The sequence below is a fragment of the Corylus avellana genome, chromosome ca8, assembly GCF_901000735.1.
Source record: "Corylus avellana chromosome ca8, CavTom2PMs-1.0".
In the NCBI taxonomy this organism is placed as follows: domain Eukaryota; kingdom Viridiplantae; phylum Streptophyta; class Magnoliopsida; order Fagales; family Betulaceae; genus Corylus; species Corylus avellana.
Window position 1 is genome coordinate 1,347,010 of NC_081548.1, and position 24,352 is coordinate 1,371,361.

Here is a 24,352-nt window from a genome sequence, read left to right on the forward strand (position 1 = left end):
AAATGAAAGATCCGGCTTAGGTGCAGTAGTTGAAAACTACCGCACCATGCGGTAGCCCAAATGGTGCAGTTTTGGGAAGGGGAAAAAATAGTTTTTAAAAAAAATATAATAAACAATTATTTAAGAATTAAAAAATATAAAAAACTAATAATTAAAAATATTAAAACAATTAAAAAAGTTTTAAAAACTAAAAACTAGAAAGAATTAAAAATAAAAAAATTAAGGGCAGCCCCTTGGCCATTTAGAAAGAAACTCCAAGAACACCGACGCCATGTCATCTGGGTGATCCTTCGTCTCTTCATGACGTTCTTGCAGATTCCGTGCATGTTCTTTCTCCATCAGATCCATAAAATCCATGCCTTCAAGGGATATCAGGGAGAGGTGGGAATCAGAGAAAGAACATGATAGCCTTCACCAGTGCCGGAATCGACGAAGATCCACCCCATGGCCTTTGGGAAACACAGCTCAGAGGCGCCATTTGTGAGTGATATACAAGGATTACGGATTGAAATGAGTGTTGCTGGTGGAGTGAAATACAACGACCTCTTGGTTTTTGGAGTTTTGGGTTTCTTTGAATTTTTCCTTTTGGCTTCCAATTTTCTGTCACTTTCTCGAGAAAGTTGGAGGAGGATACTGGAAAGGCAAGTTAATAGGTGAGATTATCGGCTGGACCTGCAAAGGATTGAATTTTTCAAATGGTTTTGGGGTGGCCGGCCACCCCACCCCTTTCATTTTTTTTTTTTCTTTCTCTTCTATATTTTTTAATACTTTTAGTTTTTTAATATTTTTAATTTTATTTTACTTTATCTTAAAAAAAAATTATTTGTTTACAGCCCAAAACAACCCCAAATTGGTTCGTTTTCAACTACCGCACACCTAAGCCGAATCCTAAAATGAATGGCCCAAATTAGAGTTATTGCACTTTGTACAATAGTAACAATACCTAAGGGCTAAGGGAGAATACTTGGTAATTAACTACAACTCTAAGCTCTGTTAACTAGTAAATTTAATTCTAATAAGATTTCTTCTAAAGTCTTTTAGTGTTCTTGTTGGGCTCTAAGATAAAGATTTTGTACTTTATTATGTATGTGAGACTAAATGTATGGGGTATATTATATATGTACATGAAAGTTATATAATATAAATGATTTAATTGAATATTGGAAGTTGAAAGAATCTTATAGTTAATACTGAATAATATTAATGAATAGAAAGCAAAAGATTAAAATTAAGGCAATGAATAATCTTATTATGCTATAGAATCACTCAATCACATTGTCTTTAAAGATTAATTTTGTGCCCACCATAGTGTTCAACTTAATGTGATCAGATCTCTTAACACGCCCCACCTATTTTCTGCTTATTTCTTTGTAATTCTCCTTTTTTCCTTTCTCCTCTTAAAAAAAAAAAAAAAAAAACTTATTTAACAAGTCAAGTGGGGCCCAAACACTATCCCTTTTTCTCTTGGTTTGGTTTTACATGATTTGCCGACTTAGAGCACTAGCAGCATCTTCCCAACCATTTTCCCTCAATTTAGGAAATAAAACTACTTTTTGATTTTCTATTAAAAAAAAAAAAAAAAAAAAAAACACTTTACAATAAATTCCCTTATTTTTCCCTATATGAATTAAATACTTTATTTATTTATTTATTATTATTATTTTTTTTTTTTTATCATTGCAACCAATGAGAGATGCAAGATGTAAGAGAATTGTTGGGACATGTGAATGAGAGATGAGAGAGAATAAGATGTTTTATAATTTAATAATGCATATTGAGTCTACAATGTTTCCCAATGCATTGGAAAACACTGTAGATGTCATTTGATGTTGGTTAAATTTGGGATTTCTGATGTAGGTTTTTTTTTAAATTTTCCCTAAACGCAAAAAGGGGAATGGGCTATAGGGAGTCTAGTACTCTTATAGTTTCTATTCCATATTCGTGTTGGACTCCTAATCAGGGTGGAACCAGGACTTTTAGTATGGGGGGACGAAGGTACATAGATATGTATATAATTTCTCTATATATGTACGTTTGTGCGTATGTATGTAAAATAAAAACAAAGAAGTCTCAAATTTAATTTCATAGTAAATCATAAGTCATTAATGTATACAAAAATTACGTCTATAAAATTATTTTAGAATATCTATTAATCATAACACACAAGGGCAACTTACAAAACTAAAGCAAATCATGCGGGTAACGACAGTTCTAGTCATTTTATGGAAAAAAATATAAAAGGTTACCTTCTTAAAAAAAAAAAAAAAAATTGCTATAGTCAGATAGCCTTTGCCCTTGTAGGAAAAAAACAAAAAAGAAAGAAATCTATAACTCTCCCGATAACCTTTTGGTTCTCTACACTATATACACACATAAAAAACAAAAATAAAATAAAAAAATAAAAAAACAGATAAAGCCTTACAGAGTGCCGAATTCCTAACGGGAGCTTTGTAGGTTTGATGGCAGAGTCGCAGAGAAGAGAGAAAAAAGCTTCAACTTTTTTAGCTGTTTAGCAATGAGCAATAAAATGAGAGGCTGAATCCAAAGAACAACAACTTTCATTTGTTATAATCTTAGTAGAGGAGAGGATGATAATATGACTATATGAGAAGAGATATTTAGGTAATGAGTTTGATGGCAGTCGACAGAGAAGAGACATGACGCTAGAGTCTAGATAGAGTTCCAAGCCAAGTAAAGTTGCTTCAAAATCTCAAACCAAATTAGAGATCTTGTTAGAAGCCAACGAGTATGGTCTATATGGAGACATTTTTGACAAATTGTAACTTTTTTATAGAATATTCCTATCTAAAAACTTCAATTTTTGAAAACTAGTTACAAAGTCAGATTTTTTATGAATTTTTTTTTTTTAAGTTTCATACTTCTCTCTGCAGCTTAAGAAAAGCTGTCACTGCACTTGTAGCTTGCTATGCTATCTTGTCTATGACCTCAAAAAAAGACTAGGAGCTTTGTAGGTTTCTATGCTGGAAGAGCCAAGAGGGGAGCAAAATAAAACAAAAATATTATTTGGGGGGACAAATATAATATTTTAGAGGGACAAACTTGAAAAAACCATATACTTTGGGAGAAATTTTAAAAACTTTGGGAAGACAAATCCTCCCCTGCTCCTAATTCAAGTGGGATTCGGTTTACGTTGTCCTACTCCTAGCCAAGTTTGGCTTCTCTGCAACCGACTTATTAAGCTTAAAAAAGGAGCAGCCCTCTTTGAGGGACAGTACAGTGCCACTTACGCCAAAGAAAAAGAGAGGAGAAATATTTGCAAGCCATGTCTACTACACAACTAGGTTAATTGTGCCATCTCATTAGTGCTTTCTCATTTTGGTGTGCCATAAGGCACTTGGAGAATAAGAGAGTTTTTTGTTTTTTTGTTCTCTTTTGTGTAAAAGTGGGATTTGAGTATAGTGGGGCTTTGGTTTTTGAGTGGTTTTCTTCCTACTCTTTTGTACTCCATCTTTTGTTAATGAATTTTCTCTGGATTGTCTCTGCCAGTAAATATAGACTTGTTAAGCCGAACCACTTCAATCTTAATGTCGTGTATGATTAATCTATTTTTTATTATGCTCTTTTATGTTTCTTTGAGATTTAGCATTTAATTTCGTGCACGACAAGCATTTTGAAAGGACTTATTTGGCAACACATAGGGCTTAATTGGGCAGTGATCAGCCTACGTGGGGCAGAGGTGAAGAATGAAAGGTCCTTTTTTAACATCGTTCACGTGTTTGTTTTTTTTGTCTTATAAGACCAACGTTTATAACGTGGACCGTGGTCCCTAATTTTGGAGGTCAACCTCAGCCAATTGGAGGGGAGTGTAAAGAACTGAACAGGTCAAACTTACTTTCATTTCCGACCACTAACGAAGATAAATGTTCAAGATCAACATGACATATATCATATATGTATAGCGAACAACATTCATATGTTTGGTGAAGCAAACAAAGAGAATTGTGGAGGAAAATAGTCCGGACCCAAATTCCACGCGCATGGATGAGGATGGCTAAAGCTTTGACAGCAACAAGATTCCCAGTCAATTGATACAGATTTAGAAAATAATAATAACCGTATATAGTCATTATCACAAGATGTATATGTACATTTCTCATCTCAAGTACGTGTCACGTTTTGCTGTCGCAATATTGTTCAGTTTTCACGTGGCAATTGCATAATTTGCATAATACCATAAGAGCACTCAAACAAAATATCTGGAAAGAGTAGTGGCATGGGTGATGCATATATGTTCTATAAATACTACATGCAACTCATAACTTAGCAATAACCAAAAATTACCAATGGAGAATGAGAAGAGGAAGATAATGATATTTGGGGGAACTGGCTACATTGGGAACCACTTGGCCAAGGCCAGCTTGCTGTTGGGCCATCCAACTTATGTCTATGCTCGTCCCATCACCCCACGAACCACTCCTTCCAAAGTTGAGCTTCGCAAGGAGTTGCAGTCCATGGGAGCTACCTTTGTCCTGGTTCCTTCTCTCTCTCTCTCTCTCTCTCTCTCTCTCTGTCTCTCTCTCTCTCTCTCTCTCTTTCTCTCTCTCTCTCTCTCTCTCTCTCTCTCTCTCTCTCTATATATATATATATATATATATAAATGTTTTAATGAAACTGCAGGGAGAAGTGGAGGAGCATGAGAAGATTGCGTCGGCACTTCGGGAAGTGGACATAGTTATTTCTGCACTGGCATACCCTCAAGTTCTTGACCAACTCAAAATCATCGATGCCATCAAAGTTGCTGGTAATATAAAGGTAACCAATACTCTCTCAATTAGTCTATTTTGTTTTGTAATCTCTTTGGTTGTTGGCTGTGTTAAATTTTATGTTGGCTAATTCGGCGCTCAAAACAATTTGGTTGATTGTACTTGGACAAGTTTTTAAGCGTATAATTTTTGTTAAAGAACCGAGACACTAGTTCTAAGTGCTCGTTCCCAGCTCGCGCGTCTCAACGAGCTGCATGATCAACAAAGGTGATGGGATTGCAAAGATAAGCAAATCACAAAGCACAACTCTTCTAAAAAAACGGATTCTATGCAGGAATTGAGGAAAATAGGTAAAAAAAAAAAAAAAAACTCAAACTTTGAGTAAGATAACAAAGCTACATTCTTAGGTTACTTATAACATGTATTTGAAGGCAACAAACTTCTAAATTTAGTAGAAATAGAAAATATGCACGTTTCATAAGTTGGTCGTAACTAGAGACGGAGGGAGGGGGGGACTGGCTGGGGCCAGGGACCCCCCCCCACTTCCTAAAAAAATATTACCGATTATTCAAATTGGTATAGCTAACTTTCAAAAAGTCTCTATAATTAATACAAGTTTGTAATGACTTTGCTTACACACAGAGACGGAGGGAGGGGGGACCAGTTGGGGCCATGGTCCCCCCTACTTCCTCAAAAAAGATATTTTAAGGAGTACAATATATATATATATATATATATACACTGGTGTCCCCCCCAAAAAAATAAATTGATAGGTCCTGGTCCCCCCAACTCTCCTCTATCGGTTGGTTCTTACTTTTTAGGTTAATCCTGGGGTTTTCTTTTAGTTAATTTTTCTATTGTTTGCCTTGAAAATTTGGTTAAGAATCTAAAAAGTTGATTTTTTTTTTTTTTTTTTTCCTTCATAGATTGGCTGTCGGCTTGAAAACTTGGAAATTTATGTGTTTTTTGTTATTTTCTTTATGTATGTATGTAAATTTATGTGTTTTTTGTTGTTGTTATTTTCACAGAGAAAATATCCAAGATTTACATACATACATAAAGAAAATAACAACAACAAAAAACACAAATTTCTAAGTAGCAACAGGAATTTCCAAGTTTCCAAGCCGACAGCCAATCTATGAAGGAAAAAAAAAAATCAACTTTTCAGATTCTTAACCAAATTTCCAAGCCAAACAAATAATAGAAAAATTAACCAAAATAAAACCTCAAGATTAACCTAAGAAGTAAGAACCAACTGGTGGAGGAGAGTTGGGGGGACCGGGACCTATCAATTTAGTTTTGGGGGGGACCAATATAAATTTTTATTTTTCTCTTTAAAATGTCTCTTTGAAAGTGAAAGAGGGGGGGACCATGGCCCCCCCTCTCCACTTGTGTAAGCAACGTCATTGCAAACGTGTATTAATTATAGAGACTTTTGGAAGCTAGCTATAGCAATTTGAATAATCGATAATATCTTTTTTGAAGCAGTGGGTGGGGGAGGACCATGGCCCCAGCCGGTCCCCCCTCCCTCCGTCTCTGCTTTAAGCTCAATTCCTAATCTAAGTGGTCTTGTAATTTGGATATTATGGTTATTAAATGTTGAGAATGTTGTTTGTTAGAATTTAAACATTTAATTGGAGAGTATAACACAATTCTAAGCTAAATTCCTCATTGTATTTAAGTATCAGTGATTAGAAAAAGAAGAAAAAAAATAGAAAAAAATACTAGTTCATTACACGCTGCAAACAAAAAAAAAATTGCTTTGGTCCCCTCCCATAAAACTTCCTAGCTCCGTCCCGTCGTAACCAACAAACTGGTAAGAATAAGACTCTATTCCAAGTGTAGTTCGAACTGCCACTTGGGACAGCCGATTTTGTCTCTATTCTTTCTCTGTCGTTTCAAGTGCAGCTCGAACTGACTTAAGACAACAAATTCTGCCTTCAGTCTTTTTTCTAAAGTTATACAAGCTGAGCCGAGTTTATATGAGTATATATAGCTTATTTAATAATTGAGCCTACTTTTGTGTTCAAGGTCGGCTCATTTATTAAACGAACAGAGTCGAGCTTATATGAACAGGTTGTCAAACGAATTTGTTCATTTACGGCCCTAATTACAAGACATAATTTTTTTTATACATGGATGTACGTATTTTGTGGCTATTTTTGAGACTATTTTATTTAACATCTATGTTTTGAATTTATGTTTCATATTCCAATATTGGTTGCTTCTTAATGATTATTGATGTTTGTTGTGCAATATCTGTTTGTCTGCTCAGCACTTTACATTTCACTTCTCTAAGCGTTTGATGAGTGTGCTATTGTTTCAGGAGAGAACATGTGATCACAAGTTTCCTTCTAACCCTAGTTTTGATAGGCTAAGTTTTGTACTTAAGCTTAATTGAAATAAGTTACAATTTATCATTATCATCAAAATAATAGTAATGAGTGTGAATTCTCATTCTACTATTTGTTTTTGTATTTAACTTTAAAAAATTAAACTTAGGGAAAACTTCACTTAACCCCCTAAATTATCACCACTTTTGCAATGTTCCCTCTAAAATTTAATTTCTCTTAATTTAGTGTATCCATAATTTCAATTGTTTTCAATGTCACCATTCCGTTAGGATTTTTGGTTAACTCTTAAGTGGGGATTGTTAAAATTTCCAAAATACCCACATTTGTTTTAGGAAAAAAAAAATGCAAATATTAAGGCGTTTGTCCGTGAATTTAACGGTATTTGCAAAAATACCTATGCCTCAATCATTGCAAAAATTTTAAATATTTTTTCTAAATAAAAATACGAGGGTATTCGAGCACTTCTCTTCTCATGTTTCGAGCTTAGCTTTTAACACAATTTATCATTGACCATTTATATTGAATAATCGACTAAATTAAGATGGAAATTAATTTAATTCTATAAACACACAATCTTGAACATTTTTGTTTAATGGCTTCCCCAGAGGTTCCTTCCATCAGAATTTGGGTCTGAAGAAGACAGGATAACCCCTTTACCCCCTTTCGAAGCATTCCTAGAGAAAAAGAGAAAGATTAGGAGGGTCATTGAAGCAGCTGGGATTCCTTACACATTTGTTTCTGCAAATTGCTGTGCTTCATACTTTGTTAATTACTTGCTCCATCCACATGAGAAAGCAGACGACGACATTGTCGTATATGGAAGTGGTGAAGCAAAGGGTATGTCAATGGCTATCTTCCACTTTCTCCAAACATTTTTAAAATGTACATGAATCGGGAATCCATTGTTACGTGGAAAAAAGTTTTCTTTCAAACTCGTTTCAATTCAGTTTATTAAATGTATATCTGTTTTGAACATGTGATTCTGACATGCATTTTTAAAATGCTTGTAAAAATGCATGTAATTTGTTAATCCTATTAAAATTTCATGTGATAATTACATGTTCTAAGAATATAACTGTTAGGTTAATATTGACTAGATTGGAGAAATTTATTCCAATTAATTTGGAGGAAAATTTTGTTCTTATTTATATGCACTAATTTATTTATTTATTTTTTGCAATGTTTGTTGTTATATTTAGCGGTGCTAAATTATGAAGAGGATATTGCTACGTATACAATCAAAGTGGCTACTGACCCTAGAACATGCAACCGTATTGTCATTTATCGGCCCCCAAAAAACATCTTGTCACAATTGGAGCTGATATCACTTTGGGAGAGGAAGACTGGTCGAAGTTTCAATAGGATTCATGTCTCGGAGGAAGAAATAGTAAAGCTTTCTGAGAGTAAGAATCAACACTTAGAGGAGTTTCTTATCAAAGAAGTTTATTGTGCATATCCGACATATATATATTTTTACTTTTGCTTGGTTTAGTGGTTTTAAAACAGCTGTTTGAGGAAAAAAAAAATGTGATTTCAAGTTTTGATTTAACGATTTTGGTAAAATCGTGGTTCGATGTCTAAAATTGTTTTTTTTTTTTTTTTTTTTTAGAAAGTACCTTACATACAACTTGAAAACGTGAAAAAAATTCACAAATTCAAAATATCATTCTTTGTATATGTTTACTTAATTATTATTATTTTTCTTTATTGATCATCAATCAAATACTTATTTAATTTGTGAACTTTGTTGCAGCCCTACCACCTCCAAACGACATACCGGTGTCTATCCTTTACAGTGTATTTATCAAAGGCCAAACGGTATTTGAATTGAGGGAGGATGACATGGAGGCTTCAAGGCTATATCCGGATTATGAATACACAACCGTCGATCAACTTCTTGATATTTTTCTCGTTAATCCCCCTAAGCCCGCAGCTGCTGCGTTTGGATGAGTTTTCAGTCGCTTTAAAGAAGAGACAGAAGGAATAAGTTCTCGAAGTTATTTGATGTTGAACAATGTTAAAGTATTAATTAAATTATTAAATTTATCATTTCCTATTGTTTGGTGTCATTCTCCTACACATCAAACATTTAATGGTGTCAATCCCCCATTAAACCTGTGAGACCCACCTCGCAATGCAATGTGGCAATGAGACAGAAATTTTTCTTTTAAGTATGCATTATTAGTTCTACTTATTCTCATACCCACATGAAACCATGCTAAAAAATGGGCATCCCCAGCAAATGTGAAAGAGCTAATATGGTGCCCATCTACCCAACAAATCTTGAGTTGTCCACCCACTTGTTTGAACAAGCCAGCCCCATAAGGATTTTCTCATCAATCCAAATAGCAAATTGATAGAAAATCCGAATCCCCCAAAAAAAAAAAAAAAAAAAAATCTTGTCGTGGCACCATCCATACAAGTTTGTGCTATAACTCCTGCCAATGAAGAAGATAGTATGGAGAGGAAAAAGAAAAGGTACTGGAATTAAGCAGAAAGGAACAGTTGCGCAAAAGAAAGATACTACCATATATATGTAACATATGCATCAAGTTAGCTACAATAGATTGGTAGACTACATTCCAACCACCTATGCATGAGTACATGGCATGACTATGCTAATTTTGTACCAAATGAAGGAACAGATCAATCACACACATCCTGGCGACTCTCCCTGCACCAAGAAACAAGGCTATTGACATGAGGTAGAAGTGAAGTTGACAATGGCACAAAATCCTTTTCCATCTCAATTTTTCTCATCACTTGGAGCTGGAAGTCATAAGCATAAAACGATCGGTCTTCGTCCCTCTTGAAAATCATATCTCCTTTAATTCTTAAGCTCAAAAGTGGAACCATATCCAATACACAACCCATTGTGATACTATGTTGCTTTGTCCAAGATTCACCCAACCCCTTCAAGATCCAAATGTCGATTTGGTTCGCTTCCCCATGAGCGACAAAACTTATGAAACCACCCGTCTCGACAATCCGATCATGAGTTCTACTACTTTTTGGGAGTGGTACTGTATGAAACTTTTCCTTGTCCACATCCATAGACACTATGTAATCACTATGATCAATATGAGGAACCCAGTGCAAAGCTCCAATTGCTGAAACAGGCATGTAACCAAACCAACCAAAGAGTCCAAAAGAAGGTCCATTCACCTCTCTCCATAATCTTGTACCAAGAATTAAGATCTCACAACTGAGAAACCCCAACTCATCTCGAAACAGGTGCGCCACTTTATATTCACCAGTAACATTGCTTAATGCAAAGCCATAAGATTCTTTATGAGGAGGATATAAAGTACCCAGAGGAAGTGCAATCAACTTCCTAGTCACAGGATTCATTACTATTAGTCCTCCTTTCTTCAGCTTGTTATCAAGCAAGATTAGACCATTGCATGTAGCCCTGATATTTCCCAAGCAACTTGCATTATATTCTACAATTTTGCTTCTTCCACCATTAATTTCCAAGTATTGGATATAAGACTTCAAAGTGGGGTCCATGATTGGCAGCCCAAAAACAGGGACGCATTCTGTCTGAAGAAATTTTGCTTCAACTGAAATGGTATTTGGTTTCTCTGGTACGATTGACGCCGAAGGAAAAGCATACAATCTTTCTCTTTTAATTGATGATAGAAAGATCAAAACAGTTTCAGATCGATGTAGATGGGCATCAACAAATACAGGGCTATTAATTATGGTATGCCATGGCTTACAAACAAACCTTGACCTTTGAACAGAGTCAAGCGGAAGTCGAACGAGAATGTTTGAGATGCAATCTTTAGGAAGGTAGGGGACTAGAGCCTCTTTTTGCTTCTTTTTCTCTTCCATGGATGATGCTCTCTCTTCCACTAATCTTAATAACCTTGCAATCTTGTTGCCCATTGGTTTGGCCATCGGGCCTTCAATGGATGGGCAAAACATGAGAAAAAAATAGGGATGGGGGTTCGGGGGCCATACACTATCAGTACCTTAACCTTCCAGGAAAAAAGATTAAATAAAGGAAGAAAAAAAAATTACAATATTTAAGCAATGAAGAGTGTATTAACAAGACATCTAAGCATGATAATGCCATTTTAAATTCTAAATTTCAGAGATTAAACAATAATGTATCACAAAGAAGGAAAGAATAACTCAATTAGAACTTGGAAAACTAAAAGGAAAAGAAAATTATATTATTAGTATTAGAAGTACTCAGATGATAATGAAAACAAATCAACGCCATATCTTGCACATTTATTGTTTCCTCTACTAAGTTAACTTTGAATTAAATGGAGTCTCAATGAGTAATGCTACACACACTCCTTAACATCACTTTTAAAATCGCTATTAAATTTGTGATGGATCACTAATGAATTTTGATCAAATGGTACCATGTCAGGAAGTGTGAAATCAGGAGTGTGTTTAACATTATTCTTACTTAATTATGGACCAAATAATTTATTTTTATTGATGCTGATTATTTGAAATCACACATGATTTATGTAGAATCACAAGATGGCATGAGATACTCTAGGATTAATTTTGGCAATCATAAGCAATAAATTTCAGACTTGTCAGTTAAGCAAAAACTTTTGGAACTGAAGTCCAATCTTTATACTCTACAAGTTACCCAGAAGATTTCTTTAATTATGAACCTCTGGTAGATTTTGGTCAACCCACTTTGTCCAACAGAAAAAAAAAAAATGCATTAATCTAAACGGTCTTTGTCATGGTTTGAGATCTGCTGCAAAAAGATTGCCGAAAGTTTTACCTAATAGTAGGTGAATTCAAAATTATGAACATCATGGACTCTGTGGTAGAATGATCGCATTCTATACTAGGGATCTTCAAATGGCATCATACTGTGGTAAGGTGCAACAATTACAACAATATTGGAAATCCCAGTGGCTATGGTAGCAAAAAGTCAGTGACTGGAACACAATGATAGCTTTAGAGAGAATGAAAGGAAAGCAAAAGAAGTCAATCAAAGTTTGGGATATTTTAAACATTCAATTTCTTTTTTTTTTTTCCTTGGAACCATCAAAGAATTTTCTGGCAAAAAAAATGCAGGTCGCATATACCAAATTAGAACAATTCAGTCAGACCGCTGTATAGCTATTATTACATGAGATTTAGTATGCTTGAGGTGACAAGGATACACTACCTTTTTTTGTTTCTTTGTGACAAATACTCATTGAAGGATTCGCAATATTCATTTAGGATGAATGACACCCAATTTGGCGTTGTTTTGTGAAGCCTCTCCCCTGCTCCAACCAAAATAGGAAAAACAAAATACATGTATCAGATAAGGAAAGATCAAATCTTACGTGGACTTCTGTACAAGATGTGTACAGGGGTGAGTACAAGTGTAGGATTTTCCTGGTTTACATTATTTTGAAGAGCCCATAGACATATCATTACCAATTCATAAGGAAACAAAAATGATATGGAACAAATAGAAAGAGAAGTAGTACCAAAGGCTTCATTTGCAAGACTGCTTGCTAGTTGAAACTTCTTATATTGTAATAAATATTTCTGGTCGGCGAAACCAAAGGACAAAGAAGTTCACCAACTCCGAGAAGACAAACAGAACCATCGGAAGATCAATATTTTCAATTTTAGCAGTGGCCTAAAAACTTGAGGAAGGCAGATATTCATTTCAATAAGGGCGGAAAAGGACTGTTCATACATGTTCAGATAGGTCTACATAACAGGGAAATGAATGTTTGGGTAAAATTATGGGAATGATCTGTTGGGAACAAATTACATTAGTCAACCATTGCCAAAGGGTGTCTGCTCCCAAGCCAACACTACCGCTTAAAATTCCCAATCATTTGGTCCATGAACCATATCATAAATGAGAAGCATGACTACAAAAGTAATCTCCCTATGAAAGCAGGTAGCTTGGAACCTGATATTCTCAAAAATCCTTGGACATTCTTACCTTAAAGATCAATATGCAAAGGAATTCAACCCTCATAAAACCTATGACGGAAAACTACAATGCTCACATATTCCAGATTAGTTTTTTTAAATGAACTATAACTTTGCACTTATCATGGTTGCAGCTATAACCTTTTCTGATAAGAATTGGGATGATAAGTCATGAACAACATAGAGTATTCCCAAAAAGAGTTAAATTTCAGTCATTTGTCAAAGAAAATATCTACTTAAAAAAATTTTCAACTCCAATCATTAGTCAAAGGGGTAAAGGTTTTCATCATACAAGATTTCAATCTTGAAGCCTATGAGTTGATTGTAACCAAAGCTCAATCGCAGCCTCAATCAAAAGGTGGCAGATCCAATCTGTATGCCCAAAGATTAGCAATAATCCAGAAGGGGGCAGGATAAAGGAATGCATGACTTAAAGATGCATTAATAGGGTAAACAGAAAGTATTTTGATCTGAATTGCTGGATTCGTTCTCACAAGTAAGTTATGATGCCCTTTTGGAATTTAAAAATTCTGAATCAACCGCCAATTAGTAATTCCTTTGTAGCAAGGTGGAGGGCGAGGTCGTGGGTTCAAGTCTCACCGGATGTGTATATAACTTACTTATTAAAAAATTGAATTAACCACGAATTATAACCATTTTGTGCAGAGAGACAGGTTTTATGAAAATCAAACCTTTTCCATTCATCCTTCAATGTTGATGCACATTTCTTATGTCCGTACACTATTTTCATATTCACTAAGCAATTCTGACATGACCCATATAAGAATTTTCCCTCCCCAGTGACTTGAACTTTGTCCGGTACTTAACAGAAGACAGGGTTCCTTCATTTCTTTGAATCAACTTTGTCATCTTTTACTTACAACAAAAAAAAGTGTCGTCTTTTACATCAAAAAAATGCCTACCATTTCCTTGGTGCAAAACTTCAACGGAAACTAGAGCCAAAGAAATAGCATGGCACGTAAAAGAATCGAAGAAATTGAACAGCCTCTCCTTGATAACAAAACTCCCTTCCGAATATCATACAAATTTCCCTACAACAAATAACTTGTTCACACACCCATCCATTTCGGAGGAAAAAACAAAGACGCCCATCATGCTAACTATGAAATCTACTTTGAACCCACAAGACAGTGAGAATTAAAACACCCGAAGCAATTGTCTAATCGAAGAATACGAGGATGTTCTTGCTTTACCTGATGCTGTGTCCTGCAGACTTCTTTGCCTCTACTTCTGAGAATTTGCAATGAAACAAAACCAGAAAGCTCCGCACTTCTCTCAAGGCGATCGGTCCAACAACACTATATGTATTGTTGGTGGCGATATATTTCTTGCGAGAATTGACAGAAGAAGATTCGCATCATTCGTTGACCTTGGCTTGACTCCTCTGCTGTGTCGCTTCCTCAGCCTTCCTCTGCGCAAGAACTTTGTATAAAAGGTGCTGGATACCATCGTTTGATTCAATTTGGGCTTGCAGGCGTATTAGGCCCAATTGAGTTTATCCAAGGCCCATATGTTTTATTTTAGATAGTTTTCACCAAAAGAAAATTCATTATTTATTTTAAAAAATGATTATATTCTCAGTTAGGGCTCGTGTGGGAGTGGGATTTTAAAAATTGAGTTTTTAAAATCGCTACTTTTAAAAATCGCACAGGCGTTTGGTAAAACATACTAAAAATTATTTTTTTATCAATTGAGTGTTTGGATAACATTAACATATAATTGTGGTTTCATGACCAAATTACCAATAAGGATGAACAAGACAGAGAGGATGAAGAAAAAAAAAAAAAAAAAGAAATTTGATATTTTTTTCATTCCCGTTCTAAAAAAAGTAACTATTGCGCAAAATATCTTTTTAATAAAAATCATGATTTTGTTTTAAATTCGCACTTTTTCAAATAAACACCCTCTAATTAGCTTATTGAAATCGCAGATTTTTTTGCGATTTTAAAATTTACGTTTTTAAAATCGCAATCCCAAACACCTTAAAGTTACGATTTAGTTTAAAATTACAGATTATTTTTTTTAAAACCCACTCCCAAACGCACCCTTAGAAATGCATGTCAAAACTTAAGTTTCAGTGTCTTAAAGTAGTAAAACCACTTGGAATTTGAATTTATGTCCATTTAAATTCATTTTAAATCTATTTTAGAGTTAGATAGCGGGGCTTTTGCTGCGAAAACTCCCTTCTTCTCTTTCTATAGGTAGTCGATTTTGAGTTAAGATATTCTATAAATAGAGCTATTTCTTTTTTCTTAAGTAGTCAACTTCGGATCAATATTCCTTGCAATAACTTACCTCTTGCAACCAAGCGGATAATCGTGAGAGGTTTTCAATGTAATTCACTTATTTAAGTAAGTATTTAGTTTGCTTGAGCATATAATTGGACAAAATAGACTCGTCGAAGTCTCTCACAATTAATATTTCTCTATCGGCTTTTAAAAATTTAGAAGAATAGTTTGTTTAGAGTAATCCTACGTATTACATAAAACATCTTATGAAGCTGTTAAGAGCATTCTCGGCAAACTTCTTATAAGGGTGTATGTTTCCTATGGGTAAAGAATATGTACAAAAAATCGTAAAAAAGGTTTTACAGTAGACTCCCTAAATAAGCCTCAACCATGAGAATCGATACAATGAAACTCAAAGTATAGGGTTTCACTATTGCAATCCTCATGATTATTAATTTTTTTTTTTTAAAAAAAAAAAAACTTTATCTCTCTTCTCTACTCTCTCTTCTTACAATTCTCTCTCTTCTCTCCTCTCATTTATATATATATATATATATAATGTGAGAAATGATTAAGGGAAGCTATTGAGGTGTATTTTGACATAGGAAAGTAAAAAGTAATTTAAATCTTTAAATATAAGAAAAATAACGAAGAAACTGTTAAGAATGCTATGGACAAACTTTTGACATAAACTGTATAAAATTAAAACACTCAAATATATATATATATATAAAACATAAATATTAGTGATTTTTACTTGCACGTGCATTTCGGAGTACATATAAACGTGCAATTAGTTATATTACGATACGACAAGGGTATATGAGTACAGGAGGGTCCATCCGATACGCATCTCATCATCCTTTCAACGTCAGTAACTCGCCGTGAATGACCGATAGAATCCTATAAAGGCGAAAATGTGAAGTAGCCAAAATATGTTGGTGATAGGTGGACCAATTCTACGGAGTCTGGCTTCTTCTCGTACAAAAGGCACTCGGCTTCTTCACAGGTGAGTACCACAATTTTTCTTACTTGGGTCTCTGTGAGTATCGATCTTTTTGTTTCTTTTTGGGTTTTTAGATTTATGGTAGGATCCAGCGGATTCTATCAAGATAAATTAGAAAATGAACCAGAAAAATAAAAGAGAAAGAGAAAGAGAAGGGAATGATCACTTCGAGGGGTAAGTGATGGGAGACAATTAGGATCGTTACAATTTATCTGTTTATTTGGGTGATATGTCTACTGATGGGCTTGAATACCTGGGTTGTGGCTGTTTAGCTAGCAGGAATGCTAAAATGGGAGCGTTTCAATAAAGAAAAAACATAAATTGATGTTTGAGAAAGAATATTTAAATGAAATAGTAAAAGTGAATATCCCAGATTTTTGGAGTTTGCTTGCTAGAGACCTCGTACATATGTCGGACTCTGACGCTCGTGCTGGTGGTCTTGTTGTAGAGGAAGCTACATATGTACAACTCTACTATGAGTATTTCTAGGCTGTGTTAATGATATTATAATTTTGATGCATTTGCTATTTTAATTTTGTTATGAATGAACTGTGATATCCACAGGATAAGGAACCATTGCCTAGTGGAGTCACTGGAGTGTAAGGCATGGTGCTTTACTTTTTATGTGGAGTTGTGTCTTTTGCTTCTCTCTTTCTTATTACCCATTGGATCTTTAAGACTAGAAAGTGATATTTCATAGGACTTCAATATGTAATTTTCCATTGTTTTACCAGCTCTTCGAAAGGCTCTTTTTCTTCTAATTCTAAGCGTTTCAGAGCAGATTGTCGAACATGGGTGAGATTACGGGCGGGAATAGTGAAAATAAAATCACCCGTGTTCTTTTTTGTGGGCCGGATTTTCCTGCTTCTCATAATTACACAAAAGAATATCTGCAAAAGCACCCCTTCATCCAGGTACTTCTCTTTGTTGCATTTGTTTGTTCCATCTTTGATATGTGCCTGACATTCTCTTTATTAGACTTTTTTTGAACAAAATGAATCTGTGAATATTAGTAGGATCCCTTTCTTTTTTTTCAAAACAATTTGTTGAACAAAATTTGTGACAAAGAGAGTTTCTTCTTAGGTATAATCACGTCTTAAAGAGATATGTGTTGCTTTTATGAGTGAGTCAATTTTTGGAGAAGGGGTTAAGTAGGTTGCTTTCATAAAAGTAAATCATAAAACAATCATTTGAAAAAGTGAAACAAGTAAAGAAAGCAAGCATGCTTATGCTATCCATGATGTCAAAATCTTAGGTATAATGGTTTGGTGATCATGCATGTTTGTTGATTTTAGCAGATTTGAGATTGTAGGATGGTAAATTTATATGATAGGAGCTTAATTAGCTCAATAAATGTGTCATATCTACTTTTAAGCTTTATAAAACCACAAGCATGGTGCATAGATTGTGGTAGATTATGATTGATGTTTACTTATCAAAAAAAAAAAAAAAAAGAAAGAAAGGGAAAAGAAAGATTATGATTGATGTTTAAGTAAGAAGATGAAGTTAGAGCATCTCCAACAAGGTTAGGTAAAATACCTAACCAAAAAGTGCAATTCTCTACTTTAGCTACTCATTTTCAATATACACTGAAAGGAGAAAGAATAACACCCAGAAACCAAATCAATGTGGGTGAGATTGGGGAAAGCGGAAAGCAAGCAACCCAAGTGGAGAAAGTCCCAGGTTTCTCTGTTGAGAACGACATCATTTCTCTCGCATTTTCATCTGAATATGCATCTGCAATTGAACTCTGTGTGTGTGTGTGTGTACACCTTCCTTGGCTATGCCCTCAAGTTCTTCCGCTGGTCTGGCCACCAACTCAACCACAGCCACAACCCCTATGTCTTGAACCTCATCATGGACCTGTTGGAAGGGTGGGAGAAGGAAGAGCAACAATAAAATAACCAAAAAGGGTTGGTGAGAATGAATAAAATATTTGAGCATTTTGCTACAGTGATTGCCCAAAGCAGGTGGGGATTTTACTAGACAGTCTCGTCTCTCGTTTTCTCTGCTCTTCTCACTTGCTTCTCTTGACACATTTTCACTTAATATTAGACAAAGGATAACAGCTAAAGTTGGTATTAGCGAATATACACAATCATGGACCGATTGACATTGTATTAGCATCTCAATTTTAATTAACTCTCGGCTTCCCATGGTGTTGATTAATGAATTTATTGTCTTCTTTTAATCAATTGAATCATTAAGAAAATAGTATATAGAGTTTATATTTATTTTGAATTTTATAAAATGACCTTAGTATTGCCGCTCCTAAACAGCTATTCAGCAGTTCTTTTTCAAATGTTATAGGTTGATGATGTTCCCTTGGATGATGTGCCTAATTCTATAGCAAAGTATCACATGTGCATTGTGAAAAAAATGAAGCTAGACTCGAATATTATCTCTCGTGCAACTGAAATGAAGCTTATAATGCAGTATGGTGTTGGTCTGGAAGGTAATTGTAATTTCTGTTATTCACCTTATTTAACACATTGATTTATGTTCATTTTAATAATTTGATTATATTACCGTAATAAAGGTGTTGATATTGATGCTGCTACGAGGTATGGAATCAAAGTTGCTAGGATTCCAGGTGACACCTCTGGAAATGCAGCATCGTGTGCAGAACTATCTATATATCTCATTCTGGGTCTTCTTCGAAAGCAAGTATGTTAGTTTAAATCTAATCTAGAAATATTACAATTTTTTTTTCTCATAATGCTACCCATTTGATATGTGCGTGGCATGTGAGCTTAGTGTGGGTCTTACTTTTTCTTGGTCCAATAAAATATTAAAGACAAACAACACACATAAAATAAAATAGAAGTATATATATTGGAGACAAAAATAAACCCTTGTATATAATAAGTGTGAAATTTTTATTAATTCCTCTAGACCGCAAATCATGTGATTTGAAGAACAATTGCTAGAATAAATTGTTTGATATGAATTTTAACAACACACGATGAATTTGAGCTTTGAGAGTTTTGCTCCAACGAAAACACTTGTGTTAAGAATTTGAAATATTCAATTGAAGAAAAAAGCTACTGGATGGTATCTTCCAATGGGGTATTTTATGGAACATGTTTTGCCCTTTATTGCTCCTTTGAATTAAGAGGAGTACAAGAAATAAAAATGATAGATTATTGGAATAATTGTTTGTACAGCTCATTTTCGTATTACAAGATGAACTTAATTGATGCTAATATCATTTGACAAAAGACAAAAGATGAGGAAAAGATGACTGACTACGCTTATTTTGGCACTGAGAGACAAGGAGGGAGGTAGGGAGGGAAAGAAGATTTACTAGGCTCAGTTTGGCACTGAGAAAGGCCGTAGTTGTGGGTTCGAATACCAACTTGATGTAGGACTAAGAGCAATGGAGGGCTCTGCAACCAAAATTTGATGCAGGATCTTTAGAAATTCAGTACTAGATTAGATTGATGGTTTCTTGGATGGGATTTGACGTTAAAGGACTTTAGGAACAGTTAGATAGGAAAAAGGTTGAATGTTGATGGAATTTGATGGCTGTTTGGTATTAAAAACAATGAATTTCAGGAAAAAAAATTTGCGATTGCCTAGGTTTCCTAAGCAATCGCAAAAAGCTGCTGAAATTTTATTGAATTGTACTATTCTCTGAATTTTGAAAGATTACATAAGGCTTTTGTATAGGCTATTGTCATTCCTTTCCCTACCAAGCTTAGGACTCATAAATAACAAAAAGAAGTTAATAAAAGAACTTCTGAATCAAGTGGGAAACTACCAAAACAAAATGGAAAATGACTCCAAAACTTAACAGAAGACTCAATGGACCTACGGCACAACCATTCCAATAACATTTAGAAATTACCAGATTATGCTTACTTTAAACTTAATTAAATTGAACCAGCAGCAATCTAACCTAAAGAAACTTGGTACGAAGACTCAATAGCAGCTAGAGTAGCCTATGAAGGGTGTCAATTAGGTCCCATATCATTACTAAATCATATTTTCTAATTACTTTGGATCTTGTTTTTCCAAAGAACTTTTGCTGGCTACACCAGAGAGAGAGAGAGAGAGAGAGAGGTTTTTCCAAAATGTTTAGTAGAATTTTCTCCTCACTATATGAATGAAACCATTTTTACAGCAAGATATTGGAAACTCTTTTTGATCAGGTTTTGATGAGTGCTGTGAGCTATTCATGTAAAATTAGAGGTTTGTATTCCAACAAGTAAAAATTTGAGGCTAAAGTTGATGCGGGGTCCCAAATCAAATTACCTAATGGTTGACATAACTTTTTGGCTGTACTGTTTGTTGTGCTGGTCCCTAAGGCTGGCTTCGTTACATTTTTATGAGTTGCTAGTGCTCTTTCCATGTATCTGCACTTTGAGATTGTATGATTATGAGTGTAGCCTTACCCTGTGTTTCTCTTCTATCCCATTGTCTGAATTTCTGGTATTTTCATTTTCTCTATAATTTGTGTTATTGTTGCAGAATGAGATGCAAATTTCTGTAAAGCAGAGAAAGCTTGGAGAACCACTTGGTGAAACACTCCTTGGAAAAACAGTGAGTTACAATTTTCTTGGTTTTCTTTCACAATTTTCCTGGGAACAAAGCATTGTAGACATGTGGTTACTTACTTTTTTTAAGGCAATCATCCTCTTCATTCTTCAACGATCGAGTTAAATGCATGGCTTTAAAGTTTCTTGCCTGAAATTCTGTTTCTTAGGGAAGCAAATTGCATTTCAAAGAAGGAAGGGAAAAAAAAAAAAAAGAAAAAAAAAGGGAAATCCAGATACAACCCGAAGTAAACTGAAAGGACATGATTCATGAGTGTTCATTCAATTAGTTGTTCTAGTAGAACCATTTTAGTGTTTTTGATGAGGCGTTTCTCTATAAATAAATATCAATAATGTTTAGCAACAAAGATTCTTGAGTATTTCATTGATTTTGTAAATTAAATTATACTGCATGAAGGATTCAGTTGTTCTTTTAAATATTTTTTCTATCATTATGATTAAAAACATCATAATTGTTTGATTTTTCTATATCGTGAAATTTTGACATGCATGTTCAATTTGGTATTTGATTCTCACTTGCATGGTGTATTGAGCCTTAGACTTAGGCAAGCAAGATGAATGATGCTCCAGTTATGGTGCGTTATGAAGTCATTTCAGATAAATATGGTGCTCTTATGAAACTCCAAAAGGTGCTCTTGGAACAAAGTTAGAGCTCACAAAGTTCTTGAAAACTCATTGAATTCTGTCTCTTTTGGTCTTCCTTCTTTGGGTGAGAGTATCTGTGCATAAAGAAGAAACAAAGTTTGATATTTGTTTTTAATAAGCGAAGGCTACAAAGCCTCATACAGCTTGTGAGAGGTGTGGGTCATGTTACTTCTGCAGGAGTTGCCTAATACATAAGTACAAGTTTGGCATAGACGTCTGTTGACAGGTAGTTAAGCAGTTATATTTTTGAACGAAATAGATGGAGTTAACAGTCTTAGAGAGAAATCCCATTATAAAGTTAGCTGAACAATATGATTCTCACAAAGTATTCTGAGAAAAAAAAATTCAGATTCATGAAAATTTTTAGTAAGCTGTACTTCAGTAATAGCAGTTCAACTCCTGTTTCGGCAATAGTGTCAACAACTCTGTAATTTGTCCTGGAACCTTTATACTGAGCATTCAAGTTCAACGTACTACATTAGGAATTATAGATCACTTATAAGTAACTGGGAATTCTACCTTTCAGTATTTCTTCTGTTATCTGCTTATTATCATCCTCTACATTAATGGTACTTGTAAGTCTTTACCTACACAAGGGTTGTACGCCAATTCTGATTACAAATTCCTTTTGTGTGCATTTGTGTTACGGTCACCATTATCACATGCGTGAATTGGAATTTTAGGATAATGTTCTCTTTGCTCATACAGGTGTTCATTTTGGGGTTTGGAAATATTGGGATTGACTTGGCAAGTCGTTTGCGTCCGTTTGGTGTAAAAATTATTGCTACAAAACGGAGCTGGGCATCACACTCACAAGATTCTTCCCAGTCTAATGGTGTGCAAGGACATAAGCTAGAGGAGTAAAATTTACTGCTGAATAGAGCCTTACTCTTTTATGTTTTCTTTTATTTCTACAGGAGCTCCAGTTCAAAATGGTAGCACATATGATTTGGTTGATGAAAAAGGTGGTCATGAAGATATTCACGAGTTTGCAAGCAAAGCAGACATCGTTGTTTGCTGCTTAAGTTTAAATAGTGAAACAGTAAGATTGCTCATGTTCTTAGTCATTTCATTTCATATGCTTCTGCCGGGAATGATATTGTTTATGTTTTGTAACTCCAGCACCAAGCACGGTTGTACTTGCCAGCAAGACAATTATCATTCTTGTTATAATTGTTGCTTTTTGTGAAAATACATGCGAATATGGCTCTAAATGGCCATTAACTTCCCTTCTATTATAAATTGCTATTTATGTGTTGGATTGATATGGAATTTTAACTATATTTCCTTCTTTATTATGTTACTAATTTCTAGATTTAGAGAGAAAAAATTCCTCAATATGAAAGTTTATTTTTAAATTCTGGACATCTTCGAAGGATGTGTCTGACTTTGTCACACGTATTCTGGAGTGACTTCAAACAATGAGTCAAAATATACATAGTTCTCTGCAGAAGTGTCCAATAATTTGCTTTCTAAAACCTACTTATATTTTATCTATTCCAATTTCAGGTTGGCACTGTAAACAAGTCATTCATATCTTCAATGAGAAAGGTTAGTTTTTTATGCACTAGTGATACATGTAAAACACATAATTTTAGTTTGCAATAAATCTAAATTAGATATTTTTACAGTATCCAATCGACCAGCATTTTTGAGAAAGCCTAATGTGTAAACAAGATGGAGCCGGTCTTGACTATGAACTATGCTTATATAGTGCATTTATATAGGCTAGTGATGATTGAATAGTTTCTGAAATTAGATTCAGATTTTCCTTCATCTTATTGATATTTTAATATAACAATTGCCTAGAGTTTGGGAAAATGATTCCAAACTATCATATGTAAAATTGTTTATGTTCAGAATGTTAGCATTACAAATATACTTATTTCATTTCGGCATTTGCAAGCAAAAAGCACATATCACAGAAAGTGTTTGGTTGCACACTAAAGAAGTATGTTTTAGGATGTAAATTTAATAAATAAATCTGGTGTCTGTAGCTCATGTCCCCATCATGTTTCTTCTTTGTTTTCCTCTTTTCCGTCTTTGCCTGAGTTAAATTCTGCTTATCTTTTGTTCTATTTGTTGCTAATTCAGGGTGCCCTTTTAGTAAATATTTCTCGAGGGGGTCTTCTGGACTATGAGGCTGTTCTTTATCACCTCGAGTCTGGCCACTTAGGAGGCTTGGGCATTGATGTTGCTTGGACTGAGCCATTTGATCCTGATGATCCAATTTTGAAGTTCAAGAATGTTATAATCACACCTCACATTGGTGGAGTTACAGAACATTCTTACAGATCCATGGCTAAGGTATGCACCTTATTAACTAACTCTCCTGGATCACCCGCTTAGATTGTGGATAACAGTTTTATTTCTATCCAAAAAAAAAAAACAAACAGAGAGAGAGAGAAGATGATTGTAAGGCGCCTTAGGTACACTGGAAGTATACATGCAAAACCGCCCAACTAGAAGGAGAAAAAAAAACAACGAAATCATAATAACTAATCACTAAAGGAGAAACAAAAGTTGTTGTCCTGATATCTGTTTAATAATCCAAATGGATAATCTATGTTTTACTAATGACTCTGTCCTTTATGGTAGGTTGTTGGCGATGTTGCTCTTCAACTTCATGCAGGTAGTCCTTTGACAGGTATAGAATTTGTCAACTGAATTCAGTCAAGAGAAGTGTTTGATCGTGCAGCTATTATTGGTGGAGGAGTTTGATGGGATTTCTGTCAATTGAATGGAGTTGTATAAGTGATTAGATGATAAAGAAACCTCCCAAACTGAATGATAAAAACCCTTTCTCCCTTTTCCCCCGCTTTGAATAAAAAAATAAATAAATTAAAAAAAAGAAGAAGTTTTTTTGGGATTTAAGGATATCTTATCTACATAA

At 34.5% G+C, this 24,352-nt stretch overlaps 3 protein-coding genes across 7 annotated transcripts; 2 read left to right on the forward strand and 1 right to left on the reverse strand.

Moving 5' to 3' along the window:
* The first annotated feature begins 4,304 nt into the window (after positions 1 to 4,304).
* Positions 4,305 to 9,136, forward strand: LOC132189488 (isoeugenol synthase 1-like). Its single transcript, XM_059604230.1, has 5 exons — positions 4,305 to 4,493; positions 4,639 to 4,773; positions 7,684 to 7,915; positions 8,278 to 8,481; positions 8,832 to 9,136. Exons 1-5 carry the CDS (start codon positions 4,305 to 4,307, stop codon positions 9,026 to 9,028), a joined length of 957 nt encoding a protein of 318 aa, XP_059460213.1. The 3' UTR covers positions 9,029 to 9,136.
* Positions 9,137 to 9,539: 403 nt separating this feature from the next.
* On the reverse strand, positions 9,540 to 14,411 carry LOC132190368 (F-box/LRR-repeat protein At2g43260-like). 2 transcript variants are annotated; one of them, XM_059605340.1, is made up of 5 exons: positions 14,215 to 14,411; positions 13,924 to 14,052; positions 12,541 to 12,638; positions 12,231 to 12,330; positions 9,540 to 10,986 (listed from the first exon to the last, which is right to left on the reverse strand). In XM_059605340.1, exons 4-5 carry the CDS (start codon positions 12,280 to 12,282, stop codon positions 9,725 to 9,727), a joined length of 1,314 nt encoding a protein of 437 aa, XP_059461323.1. In that variant the 5' UTR covers positions 12,283 to 12,330; positions 12,541 to 12,638; positions 13,924 to 14,052; positions 14,215 to 14,411; the 3' UTR covers positions 9,540 to 9,724. The 2 variants fall into 2 exon arrangements, with proteins under 2 accessions (XP_059461323.1, XP_059461322.1); XM_059605339.1 differs by lacking the exons at positions 12,541 to 12,638; positions 13,924 to 14,052.
* Positions 14,412 to 16,079: 1,668 nt separating this feature from the next.
* Positions 16,080 to 24,333, forward strand: LOC132189261 (uncharacterized). 4 transcript variants are annotated; one of them, XM_059603918.1, is made up of 11 exons: positions 16,091 to 16,138; positions 16,170 to 16,258; positions 17,037 to 17,169; positions 18,566 to 18,710; positions 18,795 to 18,922; positions 20,729 to 20,800; positions 22,168 to 22,294; positions 22,377 to 22,501; positions 22,969 to 23,010; positions 23,554 to 23,766; positions 24,058 to 24,333. In XM_059603918.1, the coding sequence occupies exons 2-11, from the start codon at positions 16,185 to 16,187 to the stop codon at positions 24,124 to 24,126; spliced, it is 1,128 nt and encodes a 375-aa protein (XP_059459901.1). In that variant the 5' UTR covers positions 16,091 to 16,138; positions 16,170 to 16,184; the 3' UTR covers positions 24,127 to 24,333. The 4 variants fall into 4 exon arrangements, with proteins under 4 accessions (XP_059459900.1, XP_059459901.1, XP_059459902.1 ...); XM_059603917.1 differs by having other exon boundaries at positions 16,080 to 16,258; XM_059603919.1 differs by lacking the exon at positions 16,091 to 16,138 and having other exon boundaries at positions 16,183 to 16,258; positions 17,032 to 17,169.
* Positions 24,334 to 24,352: the final 19 nt, after the last annotated feature.